The following is a 16,689-nucleotide window of genomic DNA, read 5'->3' on the forward strand; positions in this document are numbered from 1 at the left end:
AATGTAATTTTAAATTTAATGCTACTTTTCTGTTATTACTTGTACATCCCTTTTATATAGATTTGTATTATAAATTTTTATATGAAAGATATAATATACAGATGCTAATAAATAGCATTTTATTCCCTGTCTGTTTGGCTCTTCCTAATCCTAGACCGACTTCTTATTAGTGGTGCTTCGGGATGTGATCCAAGCATTCCCAGATATCCGAGTCATCCTCATGTCTGCCACTATTGATACTAGCATGTTTTGCGAGTATTTCTTCAACTGCCCCATCATAGAAATCTATGGTAGAACTTTTCCTGTTAAAGGTAAGTGTCAGGGTTGTTCTGCTTTTTTATTTTGTGTTTGTGTGTGGGGAGGGGGAGGGGTTGAGGGGTGTGTTTATGTTTTTGCTTGTTTGGTTTTATTTATTTAGGGGCTGATTTTGTGAGGACACTGTTTACTCCTTTATTGGGGTTCCAGCCCATTTGTAACCAGACTATACTGGGCTATGGTGGTATAAGCCTTCAATTGCAACTCCCTGTGGATTTCCCTTATCTCTTTCTTTCGGTCTTTCATACTAGCATAGCCTTCATGATGACTGTCTCAGTACTTGTGCAACTGAGCGAGGCCATACTAGATATTGTCATTGTATGATGACATATTTTTTTCTTTCAGGACCTAAGAAGGCTGATATTATTTTTTTGTTAGGCTGTATTGGGGTCCATAGGATCTGCCTGTTAATTTGGAAATTGTTTTACATGGAAATAAAGGTTTAAAAAATGTAAGGTGGTCCATTTTTATTGGACTAACTTGATAGTTTCCTTGACTTTTGTGAGTTAACACTTTTTCCCCCTTGGGATCTATTTAGACTTTCAAGTTTCCAAGTTTATTCGTAATTTTATATATCGTTTATCCAGAAATACCTAAACAGTTTACAATAATATAATGCACTGAAAAATATAAGAGCATATAAAATCAATTAAAAGAGGGAAAAAAATTGCAGAGTGGACATATAATGACAGAGACTAACTGGAACAATAGGGAGGGAATGCATTAAGTTACTCCATTAAGGAATTATCTCTTTTTTTTCTAATCTAGAGTATTTTGTAAATTTTCAAACAGACTGGGTACTGTCTTGATCTGTTTGTATAGCTTTGAATTTGTTTGCTTTCGTTACCTAGTGGCTGACTTGACTGAAGCTGTAGTGGTATTGCAGCCTGGCTTGATATGTCTCCTGTAGTCTCTTCACAGTAGTGGCATTTTCACATCCCTGCTTATGTTAGTCCTGTGGTCCAGTAGCCAGGTTCTTCTCTTGTACAGGTGGCTTGTTTGGTCCCAGTCCTTGGAGAATTCTGTTTGCTGAACCAGTGTACTGTTGAGAGTGCCAGTATCCTTAGAAGGGAGTACACCCATAATATGGTGGTACTTGCTGATCAGTTAAATCAGGCCTGCACAACTTCGGCCCTCGCCAGGCCAAGTTTTCAGGATTTTCCCAATGAATATGCATGAGATCTATTTGCATGCACTGCTTTCAATGCATATTCATTGGGGAAATCCCAAAAACCCTACTGGATTTGGCCCTTGAAGACCGGAGTTGTGTAGGCCTGAGTTAAATTATAAATAATAGAAGACTTGGCACCCAGATCTGTTGACCACAGAACATGATTTTACTAATATGTTGCATAAATGAGCAAAGTGCAGTAGGATTAAAAGGAAGATAATGAAAGTGTCATTTCCAGTGCAGTAGGTGAGACTATAGACAGTAGGGTTATTTCCCTCTAGTCCAGGGGTGTCAAAGTCCCTCCTCGAAGGTTGCAATCCAGTCAGGTTTTCAGGATTTCCCCAATGAATATGCATGAGATCTATTTGCATGCACTGCTTTCATTGTATGCTAATAAATCTCATGCATATTCATTGGGGAAATCCTGAAAACCCGACTGGATTGCGGCCCTCGAGGAGGGACTTTGACACCCCTGCTCTAGTCGCATGGTTGCAGAAGGATTCCACTCTGGATTTTTTACTCTGCCTCTATAGTACAGTACTTCACTGATCAGTTTAGCGCCCTCTACAGTTTTTTTTCTTCTGAAAGAATGCATTCAGTTGTGTGTTCTGTTATCCCCATTTTATTGTTTTAATTCGATGTCATTTTGTCCCTTTTTCGGGTTTTTTAGTGCTTGGAGTGATTTTAAACCTCTGCCTGCTTGAGAATTCAAAGACTTTGGTCTGTAGCTGACAGGCCGATCACTTTGTGGCCACCTGTTGGCCAGTCTGGATAGTCCCTGAGGTAGTCTCACCTTCTGTTATTCAGGGGTCGAGCACAAGCTGTTAGGCACCCTTAGGAAGCTCAGCAGTGTCTTGCAGGGTGCCGGCTGCGTTGTTGCGCCTCCGCCCGTTCTGGTATGCATCTAATGAAGATCAGCTTTGTAGGAACATTCCCAGCTTTGTAACAGTGATTATTCTCCTCCAGCTATGTGAGAGCTGAATGCAGGTTTCTAGCACTTCTAACTTGTCCTGTCAGGTCACAGTGAATACACCCAGTGAGAGACATTGGGGGAGGTGTTAAAAGTGGGGGTTTGAGTGTTTCTAATAGTTCCTCTGTGTTCCCCCCTCCTGAAAAATCCTAAAATTGCCATTTCTAAAGTTTGGGAAATGTGAAAAATATCACGATTTTGGCGCAAATTTTGTGACGGTGACCACCTTGGATTTTTAGCAATTTTAATTTCTAAAGATCCCTTCTTCAAATCTGCAAACTTTGTCTGGAAACTTGCTGGGATAGAGTCCTTGGGCTCTCCTCTTGTGGATTCTGGCCAGGATTGTGCAATTTTGGCGCTTTTAGAGCGTTTTTGCGCCACGTATTGTATGGTACAGCCTGGGGGATGGGGGCCACAGCGTCCAGTTTAGCCTCTTCCCTTCTGAAGCAGGTGATCATTCATGGATTTTGGGGCTAGTAATTCTATCCACCAGACTGCGGATCTTGTGCAGCCGCAGAAAGTTCACACTTGCCACATTTATGTGACCTGTGCCCCAGGAGCCAGACTCCTTTTCACTGTTTTGGAAATTTTTACGCTCTGGATTTCGGACCACTGTTTTCCCCCTGCGCAGTTCCAATCCACCTATACGATGTCTCTCAGGGGTGTTACTCCTTTAGGCACGTTCCAGATTCACTCGGCCATGATGCTTGTGCTGCCTGTCCCTGATCTGGGGGATCAGGGTGCAGATGATTTGCTTGCTCACCCCTTATTTACAGGTACAGCATTTCACGGGATGAGAAATCGGGACTGTGTGCCTGATCTATAGATCCCTCTGGGGTTTTGGAAGCCTGGAAATGCTGTCATGAGCCTGTGTCTATTTGAATTTGCGGCTTTGCCAGATTTCTACAGTAGGTCTTTTTGTTCTCTCAGCTGGCTCTGGCCACTTCTTCCTCCTGGCTTTGTGGTGTATACTTGCTATCTTCCCATGATACTCTGATATGTGCATTCTGGTCAAGGAGCATTTAATTCTCCTGAGGGTGCTCTGACTTTGCTTGAACTATGCCATGCTGGGATTTTATGGCAAGGAAGCAGCTTTGGTTTAGCCCAGGGTAGATTTTTGGTAATGCATGTGGCAAAATGTACCTTCCTCCCCCCCCCCCAAGGTGGGTGATGCAGTTGTCTTAGGCATTAATGCTGCTTTGGCAACGTTTGTGTTTCCATAGCAAAGCAGCAGATGAATCCAGAGACTAGTGGGTATAGCTCACATCGACCAGCAGGTGGAGATAGAGAACTGATTAACAGTTGGCCTTAAAGGCTGGTGTTCCTTCAGTTAATTCAGTTTTGCTCTATCTCCCAGCAGGGTTGGAGCTATCCTTCTAGCTCCTGGTCTCTGCCTGCTGCAGGATAGATGGAGGTGGTGTTCTGTTAGGATTCCTCTGTTGAGACTAGTTCTCTTCAGTAGGTGGGGGTGCCTGGCTGATTGGTGCCGGCTTTGGGAGGTACACCTGGGCCCTCCCAGGTCCCTGCTCCACCCTCCCCTCCGTTGGATAGAGGGGTTCCTTTCCAGGTGCAGGATAGTGGCTGGCTGCTTCATTCCAGTATGAAAAAAAAAAAAAAAAAGTACACAGCCTGCCTGCTAGTACTGAGCCGGGCAGTGGTTAACGCGGCTTCCAGTACGTTTTACCAACGATGGCCTGGCTTCGGGGGTAAGCGGCGGACCGGGTGAGTGTTGGCTTTGCCTTTTTTTTGAGTGGAGTCGCGTTTCCCGGGTGCCGGGCGTATTAGTGGGCGGAGTCGTCTGCCGCCGGCGTTCGCCGCGTGTGTTCAAAAAAAAAAAAAAAAAAAAAAACCCCGCGTCGGAGCTTTTTGGCAGGCCGAGGGGGGATGGCTGAAGAGGCTGGTCAGATGTGTTCGCGCTGCGGGAAGCGCCGAACACGAGCGGGGCCGTGCTCTGCCGGGTGCTTGGAAGCACCGGCAGACGACCCGTTTTTGGCGGCTTGTGAGGCGGCCATGTCCCGGGTACGGGACTCTTGCGCAATGTCCCCGCCGCTCGGAGTCGATGCTGGATTCCTGCAGGACTCGGCCACGGAGGACAAACGTGAGGCGGCGGGGGAACAGGCGAGAGCGCTGGTGGCCGGCGCGGCCCCTCCCCTCGGCTCGGAGCAGGGCGGGGGAGTGCCTCTTAGTTGGGGTGCATTTTCGCCTGAATTTGTTATGTTGCTCCATCAGGCATTTCAATTGCAGCGCTCGCAGCCTACCCAGCCGAGGCTGGGGGCCGGGCAGGCCCTTGCGGTACCCTCTACCTCTAAGGGGGGGGAGGGGACAGAGGATAGGCCCTCGGCAGGGGCGGCAGGATCCCCGGGGCAGTTGCAGGGGGCCAAGAAACGCAGGCTAGTGTCTGTGGAGGCGGGGGATATTTTGCCCAGATCTCCTTTTTCCCTGCCTGAGTCATTGGAGGAAGGGGAGCTCTTGGATTGGGACGCGGAGAGTATCCCGGGTAGAGAGGGGGATGACCCTACGGCTATCCGGTTGTTCCATAGAGAGGAGCTTTCTTCTTTTATTACTAAAGCTTTGCAAAGTTTGAACATTGCTCAGGAAGATGCCACGGGGTCCGGTAACCCCCTGATGGCAGGTACCCGTAGGCCGTCGAAAGCCTTTCCGGTCCATGAGGCCATGCAGGAGCTAATCTCGGCGCAATGGGAGGCGCCGGAGGCCAGTTTGCGGGTGGCAAGGGCCATGAGGCTCTTGTATCCGGTCGTTCCGACCGAATTGGACAGGTTTAGATTGCCTAAGGTGGACGCTCTGGTGGCGGCAGTGACTAAAAGAACTACCTTGCCGGTAGAAGGGGGCGTGACACTTAAGGATGCACAGGATAGAAAGGTTGAAGCCTCCCTAAAGATGTCCTTTGAAGTGGCTGCAGTTACCTTACAGGCCGCAATATGCAGTTCTTACGCGGCGCGAGCTTGTCTGCAGTGGTCACAAGGGATGACCGATAATTTGCTGGAGTCTGGAGGTTCTATCCCTTCGGAACTAGCTGATTTGGAGTCCGGCTTGGCTTATTTGGCGGACTCCTTGTATGATATTATTCGGGCGTCTGCAAAACAGATGCAGCCGATGCAGCATCCAAGCTACGGCTGGTGAGACTTCCATTTAAAGGGGGTTTATTGTTTGGAACGGAGTTGGAGAAACTGGTCAAGGATTTTGGGGATACCAAAACGCAGCGTTTGCCGGAGGACAGGGCTAGGCCTCCGGTAAGGGCCGCATCGTCTAGGCCGCGTTTCCGGGATGTTAGGCGGGCCAGGGCTGGTAAGCCTTTTTCCAGGTCTGCATCTGGCCCGTTTTCTGCTTCGAGACCTCGGTTTCAGCAGAGAAGTTCCTTTCGGACGGCGAGACCCTCTTCCGGGCAGTCAGCCCGTACCCCCGCCAGTCGCCCTCCACAATGACGGGGGCTTGGCTCCCTCCGCCCTGCCCTTAGGGGGTCGGCTTTCGGCATTCCGGGCGGAGTGGGCCAAAGTCACGTCCGACCAATGGGTATTGGACATTGTTCGCGAAGGGTACAAATTAGAATTCGCCGCTCCCGTCGTAGATTCTTTCTTGGTGTCCCCGTGCCGTGGTGCGGCCAAGGGAGCAGAGGTCCGCAGGACACTGCAGGGGCTGCTCGATCTGGGGGCGGTGGTACCGGTGCCCCCAGAAGAGGTAGGCCGCGGTTTCTATTCCCTGTACTTCATTGTACCCAAGAAGGGGGGGTCCTTCAGACCAGTACTGGATCTCAAAGGGGTCAACAGATTCCTCAGCGTGCGCCATTTCCGAATGGAAACGGTGCGCTCGGTGATTGCGGCGGTGAGACCAGGAGAGTTCCTCACGTCTCTCGATCTCAAGGAGGCGTACCTCCATATTCCGATATGGCCTCCGCACCAGCGGTATCTGCGGTTTGCGATTCTGGGCCAACATTTTCAGTTTCGGGCTATGCCCTTTGGCCTGGCGACGGCCCCCCGCACATTTTCCAAGGTCATGGTGGTGGTAGCCGCTTTTCTACGCAAGGAAGGGATTCGGGTACACCCTTACTTGGACGATTGGTTGATACGCGCCTCTTCCCGGCAGGAGAGTCGGGCGGTGACGCAGAGAGTGATCGCTCTCCTTCAGTCGTTGGGGTGGATTGTCAACTTTCCCAAGAGTGTTTTGGCCCCTTCGCAGTCTTTGGTGCATCTGGGGGTAAGGTTCGATACGGCTCTGGGGAAGGTGTTTCTACCCCGAGATCGGGGGGAGAAATTGCAGGCTCAAATTCGCCTCCTGCTCGGGTCACCCAGACCTCGCGTTTGGGATTATGTACAGGTGCTGGGCTCCATGGTGGCGACTCTGGAGGTGGTTCCCTGGGCCCGGAGCCACATGAGGCCCTTACAGCAGTCTCTGCTCTCTCGCTGGTCTCCAGCTTCTCTGAACTACAATGTCCGTCTCCAGTGGAGTCCTCGAGCAGCTCACAGCATGCGCTGGTGGCTCCAGGACTTGCATCTTTGGAGGGGCATGCCGTTGGCCACACCGGATTGGGTGGTAGTGACAACGGATGCCAGCCTGCAGGGCTGGGGAGCCCACTGCATGCAGACGTCAGTGCAGGGAATTTGGTCTTCCCAGGAGGCTCAATGGCCCATAAACTTGCTGGAGTTAAGAGCGATCAGGTTAGCGCTGCGGGCGTTTCAGGCCCGAGTTCACGACAGACCGACCAGGATCTTGTCGGACAGTGTCACGGCGGTCGCGTATGTCAATCGGCAAGGGGGGACCCGGAGCATGCAGTTAGCCAAGGAGGCAAGTCATTTGTTTCGATGGGCAGAGATGCATGTTCCGCTTCTATCGGCGGCACACATTGCAGGGCACGAAAACGTGCAGGCGGACTTCCTCAGCAGAACTCTTCTCGATCCGGGGGAATGGGAGTTGTCGGGTCGAGCGTTCGGCCTGCTAGTCCGTCGTTGGGGGTTGCCAGAGATGGATCTCATGGCATCTTCCCGCAATGCGAAGGTGCCTCGGTTCTTCAGCCGACGCAAGGATCAGGGATCGGAGGGGGTGGACGCATTAGCTCTCCCGTGGCCTCCGAACTCCCTTCTTTATGTATTCCCACCTTGGCCCATGATAGGGCGAGTGTTGCAACGCATCTCTCGCTTTCGAGGCAGAGTAATCCTGGTAGCTCCGGATTGGCCACGGCGGCCGTGGTACGCAGATCTGATGCTGCTGTCGGTAGGCGAGCAGGTAGCGTTCCAGGTAACTCCGGACTTGCTAACTCAGGGTCCAATATTAATGGACGATCCGGGCCGCTTTGGTCTTACGGCCTGGCTATTGAAAGGGCAAGGCTGAAGAAGAAGGGCTATTCAGAACAGGTGATTTCAACCCTGCTTAAGGCTAAGAGGATTTCAACGTCAGCCTCCTATGCGAGGGTCTGGAGAATCTTTGAGGCATGGTGCGGAAGACACGGAGTTGCGCCTTTCCATGCTTCTCTGCCGGCTATTCTTGCGTTCCTGCAGGAGGGCGTAGAGAAAGGGTTAGCATATAACTCTTTAAAGGTTCAAGTATCGGCCATTGCCTGTTACAGGGGCCGGGTGGCTCGCTCGGCTCTCGCATCACAGCCGGACGTGGTGCGTTTCCTCAAGGGGGTTCAACGTATCAGGCCGCCGGTTAAGCGAATTTGTCCAACTTGGAACCTTAAGCTCGTCCTTGGGAAATTGCAGGGGGCACCTTTTGAGCCCCTGTCAGCGGCCACGTTGAAAGATGTCACACTAAAGACAGTTTTTTTTGGTGGCGATGGCTTCAGCAAGGCGAGTATCGGAGCTGCAAGCACTTTCTTGCAGGGAACCCTTTTTGCGTTTCTCGGAGACTGGGGTGACGGTGCGGACGGTGCCGTCCTTCCTGCCTAAGGTTGTTTCGTCCTTTCATGTGAACCAGAGTTTGTTCCTGCCATCCTTCAGGAAGGATGATTGGGGGAAGCGTTTTTTGTCGGTACGGCTACTGGATGTGCGCCGTATGCTTCTCCATTATTTGGAAGTGACGAATGATTTTCGCCGGTCGGACCATCTCTTTATCGCGTTTGCGGGGAAAAACAAAGGGATGGCGGCGTCTAAAGCGTCCATTGCGCGTTGGGTCAAGGACGCTATTGCTTCGGCGTATGTGTTGTCAGGGAAGAAGGTACCGGAGCATCTTCATGCTCATTCCACTCGGGCTTTGGCTACCTCTTGGGCGGAGTCCGGGGGGATGTCATTAGAGGAGATTTGCCGGGCGGCCACTTGGTCGTCAGGGAATACTTTTTCAAAGCATTATCGGTTAGATGTAGCGGCCCGTTCAGAGGCGAGTTTTGGCGCAGCAGTGCTGGCAGAGGCGGCATTGGCGTCCCACCCAGTTTGAGTTTGCTTTGCTACATCCCACTAGTCTCTGGATTCATCTGCTGCTTTGCTATGGAAGGTAAAATTATGGTCATACCTGTTAATTTTCTTTCCTTTAGAAGCAGCAGATGAATCCAGAGCCCCTCCCCAAATGCACGGGCTGGGTGTAGGGGGTTTATGTCATTAGGGTAGCCGGGGCGATAGTTGGTAAGTGTATTCTTTCATGACTGAAAAAAAAAAAAAAAAAAAAAGAAGGAAAAAATTTCAATTGAAAAAAAAAAAAAAAAAAAAGAGAAAAATATCAATGGTATTCAGAAGAGAAAGACAAAGTTTTTACTGGAATGGAGTTTGTGGCTGCTCATTCTCCTTTCGGGATGCTTGGGCAAAGTGCATAACTGAATTAACTGAAGGAACACCAGCCTTTAAGGCCAACTGTTAATCAGTTCTCTATCTCCACCTGCTGGTCGATGTGAGCTATACCCACTAGTCTCTGGATTCATCTGCTGCTTCTAAAGGAAAGAAAATTAACAGGTATGACCATAATTTTACCTTCTGGAGCGGCCAGTTCCTTTGGCATGGGATTGTCTTCAGGTTCTGGGATTAATGGTTTCCCCATTGTAGATGATTCCTTGGGTGAGGGTGTGCAGGTGTCCTCTACAACATGTTTTGCTCTATTGCCAGGTTTTGCACAGGGATGCCGTGCAGACCTGTCTACCCTTGGACTCTGGAAGCAGAGCAATCATGGCCTAGTGGCTTCTCTCGCAATCACTCCATAGCTGCATTCCACTACACTTTGCATCCTGGATCATGGTGAGGACAGATGCCAGCCTTTGGGGCTGGGGCGCTCATTTGCACTCGTCATGTTCAGAGGTTTTGGACACCATCTCAGCAACAGTGGTTATTTCACCAGATGAAACAGCCATTTAACTAGTTCTGTCAAGATTACAGAAGACATTGGTGGACCAAGAGCTCTGGGTCTTCTCCAATAGTACAACAGTAGCTTCCGGTATTCGCCCAGGAGAAACCAAGCGCGCTCCTCTGGCTCAGCATGTCTGTCTGTCTTTTTAATTGGATGGAGCGTCATGCTCTAGTGCTGGCGGCAGCAGTAGACTACATTCCAGCAGACAGTCTCTGTATCTAGTTGAGTGAGTTCTGTCCCCAGGGGCGTTCCATGTGATAGTGGGGAAGACTCTGCTTCGACATCAGGGCCACAGCGAGAAGCAAGTAAGTGGATCGCTTTTTTAGTCGAAGATCTGAGCCTGAAAGCGAGGGGCTCAATGCTTTGGTGCAGCCCTGGTCTCTGGAGTTTCTCCTGTATGTTTTTCCTCCTTGGCCAATTGTCATCCGAGTCCTTTGGAGGATTGCACTTGTCCAGGCTGCATCATTCTGGTGGCTCCAGATTGGCCTCGCAGTCCTTGGTGCACAGATTTGCTTTGCCTGTGCAGTGGTTGCAGTCTTCGGCTGATCCTCTCTCCAGACTTCCTCACGCAGGGTCCAGTATCCATAGAGGATCTGGGTTACATTGCTCTGCTGGCTTGGCTTAGAGCGACAGAATGTTCTGTCCTGGCTATTGATACTTGGTGGAAGTCTACACAGTAGTCTGTGGTATAACTGCTGGCAGCCCGGCGTGGAGTGCCTTCCACACTTAGTGTGCACAGGTCCAGGTGGACCCTTATTCAGCTACGATCTAGTTCATTTTTGCCTTGCTTTAGGCTGCTTTGGATGCAGGCTTTATTGTAGTTTCTCTTCGAGTCATGTGGCCGGACTCTCCTTTTCAGATCCTGGCAGTGTCAAGTCTCCCTTGGCGTCTCAGCTTGCGGTTGCTTGACTCTTGCAGGGAGTTCTTTGTGTCCGATCATCAGTTAATCACCTTTTCCCTTTCTGGATCCTTCACCGGATATTGTCTAGCCTTGCTAAGGTATCTTTTGAGCCACTTTGAGGTGCTACCCTCTTGGACTTGAAGCTGAAGACCGTTTTTCTGGTTGCCATTACATGGGCATATTGAGTGTTGGTACTGAGGGCCTAGTCTTGCAGGAGCCCTTTCCTCCGTATTTTGGAGAAGGAAGTTTTCCTTCAGATTGTTCCTTCCTGCTGGCTGAACATGATTTCGGTTTTCCTGGTCAGTCTGGAGGTGTGTTTGCCTGCCTTACAGCCGACAGGTTCCCAGTTTACAGGGTCACCTGTTATAGAAACTGGATATGCGCACAGTTCCTCTGTGTTACTTGAAGGTCACCAATGAGTTTCGTCTCTTTGTCCATTTGTTTGTGCTGAATCATTCTGTTCAAAGGCCATTTCGTCAGCTCATATTCTTACGGGGACTCTGTCTCTTGCAGGAATATTCTGCAAGATGTATGGTCTCTTTGTGGGCCACAACTAGAGCTGTCTCTCTTGTGGAAACTTACAGGCTGGCAATGTGGGTTTCTCGTCACACGTTTGCCAAGTTCTACAGAGTGGATGTGACGGCAGAACTCCACCTTTGGGTCCTCAGTCTTATGGTCAGCACAGCCCTAGTTTTGTTTTGGGGGGACTGCTTTTGCATGTCCCTACTGTCTAGAATGTCTTACCTATTGCACTGGAAAAAGAGATTATGTACTTAATCTAGTAAGCTCTTTCCAGATGGGTGAGATGTTCTAGACTCCCGCCCAGTATTTACTGCACCTGTTTGCAGTTTTCAAGCTGTTTCTTGGATACCTATCAGCCTTTGTAGGCTGGAAAGAATTTGGATATATGTTCCATTTATTGTAGAGTGGTTTCTCAGCTTCTCTGACGCCGATGTTGGCATTTCTCTTTACTGTTGATTGAATTCTTGAGCAGAACAATTGGTTTGAGCCTGTTGCTACAGGTGCCTCTACTTCACGTATATTCGGTGCTCCTTGGTGCTTGGGTACTAACTGTAGAGGGTGCTAAACTGATCAGTGAAGTACTATAGAGGCAGAGTGAAAAATACGGAGTGGATTCCTTCTGTAACCATGCGACTAGGAAATAACCCTACTGTCTAGAATGTCTCATCTATCTACTGGAAAAAAGCTTACCAGGGTAAGTACATAATCTCTCTTTCATGACATGAGAGGGTCAAAAAAATTCATAAGGAACAAGGCAAAACTAAACAAATTTCTGTTGGTGCTCTAACAGAGTGCCAGTTTTGAGAAGATTCAGTGGTATTGTTGGAGTTCTTGGTGTGAAGCCTTCTGAAAGAACTCACTTGATTTTCATGTTCACATTGACCTGCTGATGAGAGAACTGCTTCTGACTTCTGAGGTGGCTTCAACATTCTGTCTCTGCAGAGTATTTCCTGGAAGATTGTATCCAGATGACTCAGTTCATTCCCCCTCCTAGGGACAGGAAGAAGAAGGACAGGGATGAGGATGCTGTTGATGAAGATGATGTGAGTGGGGCATAGTGTTCTTGTTCATTGGTGAAAAGGTGATTGGGTTGCTGGACAAAGACTGATGTAAGAATATAGTATATAGTGAGGTATAAATGATGCCAGCAAATCTAAAATGTTCCAAACCAGAATTTGTGTTTACATAATTTGTATCCATTATTTTGTGGTGTCTGATGGCATCATGTAACAGCTCTAATCATCTTCTTTCTCAAGACTCTCAGCCTTGCATTTCCCTCCACTGCATCTGCTTCCTGTCTAATGAACAACTCTTGGCAGCCCTTCCTAATGGTGGTTGCAGTCAACATACAGTGGTGCCTCACACAACGGACGCCTCGCACAGCGCACGCTGCGCACAACGAACTTTATGTCTTGATTCGTACAACGAACTTCGTTTCACACAACGAAGTCGCCCGAGCTGCATCCTTCCGCGCAGGCACTGCGCTTAACTGCCCTCTCTCCGCCTGGCTCCCTCTTGCCCCCCCGACTCCCCGACATGATCGGGGCAAAAAGGAGCCCAAGCCCTCTTGCCCCGCCGATTCCCCAACTCCCCGACAATATCGGGCCAGGAGGGAGCCCAAGTCCTCCTGGCCACGGCGACCCCCTAACCCCACCCTGCACTACATTACGGGCAGGAGGGATCCCAGGCCCTCCTGCCCTCGACGCAAACCCCGCCTCCCCCCAACGACCGCCCCCCCCCAAGAACCTCCGACCGCCCCCCCAGCCGACCCACGACCCCTCTGGCCGACCCCCACGACACCCCCAACCCCCTTCCCCGTACCTTTCTGTAGTTGGCCGGACAGACGGGAGCCAAACCCGCCTGTCCGGCAGGCAGCCAACGACGGAATGAGGCCGGATTGGCCCATCCGTCCCAAAGCTCCGCCTACTGGTGGGGCCTAAGGCGCCTGGGCCAATCAGAATAGGCCCGGGAGCCTTAGGTCCCTCCTGGGGGCGGGGCCTGAGGCACATGGGCCCAACCCGACCATGTGCCTCAGGCCCTGCCCCCAGGAGGGACCTAAGGCTCCCGGGCCTATTCTGATTGGCCCAGGCGCCTTAGGCCCCACCAGTAGGCGGAGCTTTGGGACGGATGGGCCAATCCGGCCTCATTCCGTCGTTGGCTGCCTGCCGGACAGGCGGGTTTGGCTCCCGTCTGTCCGGCCAACTACAGAAAGGTACGGGGAAGGGGGTTGGGGGTGTCGTGGGGGTCGGCCAGAGGGGTCGTGGGTCGGCTGGGGGGGCGGTCGGAGGTTCTTGGGGGGGGGGCGGTCGTTGGGGGGAGGCGGGGTTTGCGTCGAGGGCAGGAGGGCCTGGGATCCCTCCTGCCCGTAATGTAGTGCAGGGTGGGGTTAGGGGGTCGCCGTGGCCAGGAGGACTTGGGCTCCCTCCTGGCCCGATATTGTCGGGGAGTTGGGGAATCGGCGGGGCAAGAGGGCTTGGGCTCCCTTTTGCCCCGATCGTGTCGGGGGGTCGGGGGGGCAAGAGGGCTTGAGCTCCCTCTTGCCCCGATCGTGTCGGGGAGTCGGGGGGGCAAGAGGGCTTGAGCTCCCTCTTGCCCCGATCGTGTCGGGGGTGCCAGGGACCACACGGAGTCACCCACCGTACCACCCGATTCGGGTAAGCGCAGGTATCGGTGGGTGGCTTATTTGCGGGGGGGTGCCTTATTTTACATTTTTTTCTAAAAAGGGGGGGCTGTCTTATTTGATGGCCCTGCCTTATCATCGGGGAAACACGGTAGAAAAAAAAAAAAAAAATGAACAGTTAAGTCCCAGTTTTTGCCGCTGAGACTCTGCCCTCTCTCACTGTAAAATTAGACTCTACTTAGTCTGTCTTTAAATTTAAAAAATGTGTGTTGTTTTAAAAAACAATTATGTTTTTAGATGTATCTAAATAAAAATAATAACCAAAAATTTATCTTTTTTTATGTCATCTTAGCATATTTTATGCTACAGAACGAATTATTTTTTTTAACATGTATTGTTATGGGAAAACGCGTTTCACATAACGAACTTTTCGCATAACAAACTTGCTCCTGGAACGAATTAAGTTCGTTGTGTGAGGCACCACTGTATTTGTGATTCACCTGTCCACCTACTCTTCTTTAATAGGGGAGTTAGTGACAAGAAGCTAGTAGATCAGAAAGCTCCTATCCTCTTGAAAGGTAACATTCTGGGGGCAGTAGATTATGTTGGGGACAGAATGTGATTTGCTAATGTTAAGTTTTGGGGAAAGCAGATAACAAGTTGGTGATTAATGATAACGGTCATGCTTTTGGAGAGACTGTTCAGAAATTTAATAAAGCTAATGTGCTAGTGTCTAATGGTGCTGGGAGTAGTGAAGCAAATAGTAGTATGGTGTGGCTTTGCACTGGTGATAAAGCACAGTTATTTACTGTAACATGTGTTATCCAGGGACAGCAGGCAAATATTCTCACATGTGGGTGATGTCATCCACGGAGCCTCAGTATGGACAGCTGTACAAGTGCACCGGCATTTTAAGAACTTTAGAAAGTTCGTGACTGACTGCACCGCACATGCGCGAGTGCCTTTCTGCCCGATGTAGGCGTGGGGCTCCTCAGTTCAGTAAGTCAGCTAAGAAGCCAACTAGGGGAGGTGGGTGGGTGGTGAGACTATCTGCCTGATGTCCCTGGATAACACCTGTTAGGGTAAGTAACTGTGCTTTATCCCAGAACAAGCAGGCAGCATATTCTCACATGTGGGTGACCTCCAAGCTAACCAGAAAGGGGGTGGTGGGTGAGTTGGCCTTTTAGGAAAATAAATTTTGTAACGCTACTTGGCCAAAGTGCCCATCCCGTCTGGAATAGGAGTCCAGACATAACATAATATAATAACAGATTTCTATACCGCATAACCCTTAGTTCAATGCGGTTTACAAAAGATTATGCTATGAGTGAATACAGAGATAATGTAATATGCAAGAATTAGCTAGCTACAAATTTAGAAAAAAAGAAAAGTTTTCAAAAGTTTTCTGTAATGTTTATAAGTAATGGGCGGAATTCCTTATCAAATTGAGCTGCTTGATAGGAAAGACAGTGCCCATGATATTTCTTATTTTTGCAGCCCTTAATAGAAGGGAACATAAATAGGCCATGGGATTGTCTACTGTTCCCTTGAATCATAGTAACAAATCTATCAACAAGGTAAAGCGGAGCGGCACTAAAAGCGACTTTATAGTATAAGCATCCCAACTTAAAGATCACCCGGGCCCCAACTGGGAGCAAGTGTAGCTTATGGTAATAGGGGGTTACATGATCATACTTTCTCAGACAATAATGTGAAGTGAAGGTATGAAATGAGGACCAAGTAGCAACTTTGCAGATTTCATCAATAGGAGTAGAGCAAAGAAAAGCTACTGAAGCTGCCATGGCCCAAACTTTATGGGCTGTGACCTGACTCTCCAGTTGCAGCCCAGCCTGAGCATAACAGAATGCAAGCAGCCAACCAATTGGAAATTATTCTCTTGGAAACAGGATGCCCCAACTTATAGGATCAAAAGAGACAAAAAGCTGGGGAGATGCTCTTGTGATTTAGTCTTTTGCAAATAGTAGGCCAATGCTCATGTGCAGTCCAGAGTATGAAGAGTCGTTTCCCCAGGATGAGAATGAGAACATAAGAATTGCCGCCGCTGGGTCAGACCAGTGGTCCATCGTGCCCATCAGTCCGTTCACATAGCGGCCCTCTGATCAAAGATCAGTGCCCTAACTGAGACTAGCCCTACCTGAGCACGTTCTGGTTCAGCAGGAACTTGTCTAACTTTGTCTTGAATCCCTGGAGGGTGTTTTCCCCTATGACAGACTCCGGAAGAGCGTCCAATTTTCTACCACTCTGGGTGAAGAAGAACTTCCTTACATTCGTACGTAATCTATCCCCTTTCAGTTTTAGAGAGTGCCCTCTCGTTCTCCCTACCTTGGAGAGGGTGAATAACCTAGAGAATGACACGGGGAAAAATTCTGTCCCCGTCACCGTCCCATCCCTGGACCACCATCCTCTGCACCGCTCCGTTCCCGCTGGTCCTTTCACTGCCGTCCCCTTCACCGCCCTGTCAACACCCCCACTGGCTCTTTCACCGCCCCATCACCATCCCCGTCTTCAGCGTCTTCTCTCCATCCCCCCATTCCCAGCACCCTTCACGCGGTCCAGCAGCTCCCTCCTGCTGGCCAGCCGTGCATTTCCCTCCCTCCCTCCCTCCTTTTCCCTTACCTTTTCTTCTTGAAACTGGCAATTTCTATAAGGCTACGAGCTGTATTACAGCTGGAGCCTTGAAGTCGCGTCGGGTTGCCTGCTAGAAAAGTCTCCTCCGATGCAACCGGAAATAGGAAGTTGTGTCAGAGGAGACTTTTTCCAGCAGGCAACGCAATGCGACTTCAAGGCTCCGGCTGTAATACAGCTCATAGCCTTATAGAAATCGCCAGTTTCAAGAAGAAAAGGTAAGGGAAAAGGAGGGAGGGAGATGCATGATGGCCGGCGGGAGC

At 49.9% G+C, this 16,689-nt stretch overlaps 1 protein-coding gene across 2 annotated transcripts in view; it reads left to right on the forward strand.

The window, feature by feature from the left end:
• Positions 1-16,689, forward strand: part of DHX9 (DExH-box helicase 9) — a 287,744-nt gene that overhangs the window by 117,712 nt on the left and 153,343 nt on the right. For both annotated transcript variants that reach the window (XM_033916167.1, XM_033916168.1), the window contains 2 exons: positions 155-311; positions 12,103-12,203. In XM_033916167.1, coding sequence (XP_033772058.1) covers positions 155-311; positions 12,103-12,203 — 258 coding nt within the window. The remainder of the gene's footprint in view (positions 1-154; positions 312-12,102; positions 12,204-16,689) is intronic.

This window comes from Geotrypetes seraphini, chromosome 12 (genome assembly GCF_902459505.1).
Source record: "Geotrypetes seraphini chromosome 12, aGeoSer1.1, whole genome shotgun sequence".
Classification (NCBI taxonomy): Eukaryota; Metazoa; Chordata; class Amphibia; order Gymnophiona; family Dermophiidae; genus Geotrypetes; species Geotrypetes seraphini.